This window comes from Nanorana parkeri, unplaced genomic scaffold, assembly GCF_000935625.1.
Source record: "Nanorana parkeri isolate BGI_ZX_2015 unplaced genomic scaffold, ASM93562v1 scaffold293, whole genome shotgun sequence".
In the NCBI taxonomy this organism is placed as follows: domain Eukaryota; kingdom Metazoa; phylum Chordata; class Amphibia; order Anura; family Dicroglossidae; genus Nanorana; species Nanorana parkeri.
In genome coordinates this window covers 437,363-438,391 of record NW_017306561.1, presented here as the reverse complement: position 1 = coordinate 438,391, position 1,029 = coordinate 437,363, and the positions used below count along the sequence as shown (strand labels likewise).

The 1,029-nt window shown below is 43.1% G+C and overlaps 1 protein-coding gene across 2 annotated transcripts in view; it reads right to left on the bottom strand.

Annotated features, from left to right (window-relative positions):
* P2RX5 (purinergic receptor P2X 5) overlaps positions 1-292 on the bottom strand; it is a 40,978-nt gene extending 40,686 nt beyond the window's left edge. For both annotated transcript variants that reach the window (XM_018557647.1, XM_018557648.1), the window contains exon 1: positions 108-292. In XM_018557647.1, coding sequence (XP_018413149.1) covers positions 108-244 — 137 coding nt within the window. In that variant the 5' untranslated portion in view covers positions 245-292. The remainder of the gene's footprint in view (positions 1-107) is intronic.
* Between the last annotated feature and the right edge of the window lie 737 nt (positions 293-1,029).

The window sequence follows — 1,029 nt, the reverse complement described above, 5'->3', positions numbered from 1 at the left end:
ATATATAGAACCTGACTTGCATATATAAATGCTGAACACATGCAACGCACCGGAGTCAGCAGAGGCAGAGAGCACATGAAATATACAGCAAAGAGATGTGTCCTTACCCCACTAGATAAGCCAGAATGGACATCTGAACAACACGGAATAAAATCCCCACCTTTTTGTTCTTGGCAATGACATATTTTTCAGTCTTATAATCAAAGAGTGACATAAACAGCCCTTTCCAAGCGACCTGCCCCATTCTGTCTGCTCACATTGCAGCAGTGAGGGAGAAGAGACAGGAAGGGAATGCAGCTCTGATTCAGGCACACGCGCTCTATTCTGAAACATGAGAAACAGCTGAGACCGGTGCTACTGCTCACTGCCTATACATCTAGAACATAGCTCAGTATGAGGTGGCATCATGACCTGCATGTGCGTGATCACTCTCAGTGTAACCACACAGCCTACACTCATAATTCTAGCTTTATTTTTAAATTTATATTATTGTCACACAACTTTCTTCAGCCTTTTTAATAAACCACCTGATCCGCCTGTGGGCTTATTTAAAGCCCAGATCTAGGGATGTCCCGATACCACTTTTTCAGGACCAAGTACAAGTACAAGTACTTCCCCTCATGTACTTGCCGATACCAATTACCGATACTTTTTTTTTTTTTTTTCTTTAAAGGGACAGATGACTTTAAATGATCCATAGTACAATTATTTGTTATGTACTATGGATCATGATTTAATCTATTCATGTTAGCAGGGGAGAATTGTAAATCTATTGCTGTAGTGTAGTGGAGGTGTGTGCTGTATATATGTACTACATATACATTACACACATCCAGTACACTATAGCAATAGATTTACAGCCAGCCCCGTCCCAGCTTCCCTCACTCACAGTTTCACTCCGATCCCTGCTGCCTCTTGCTGTGCCTCTGGTAGTCCGCGCTGGGCAGGATCGCTGCATCACGTCTCGGTGCTCAGCTTGTGGGAGGCGCTCACAATTCTGCCCTGCTAACATGAATAGGTTAAATCATG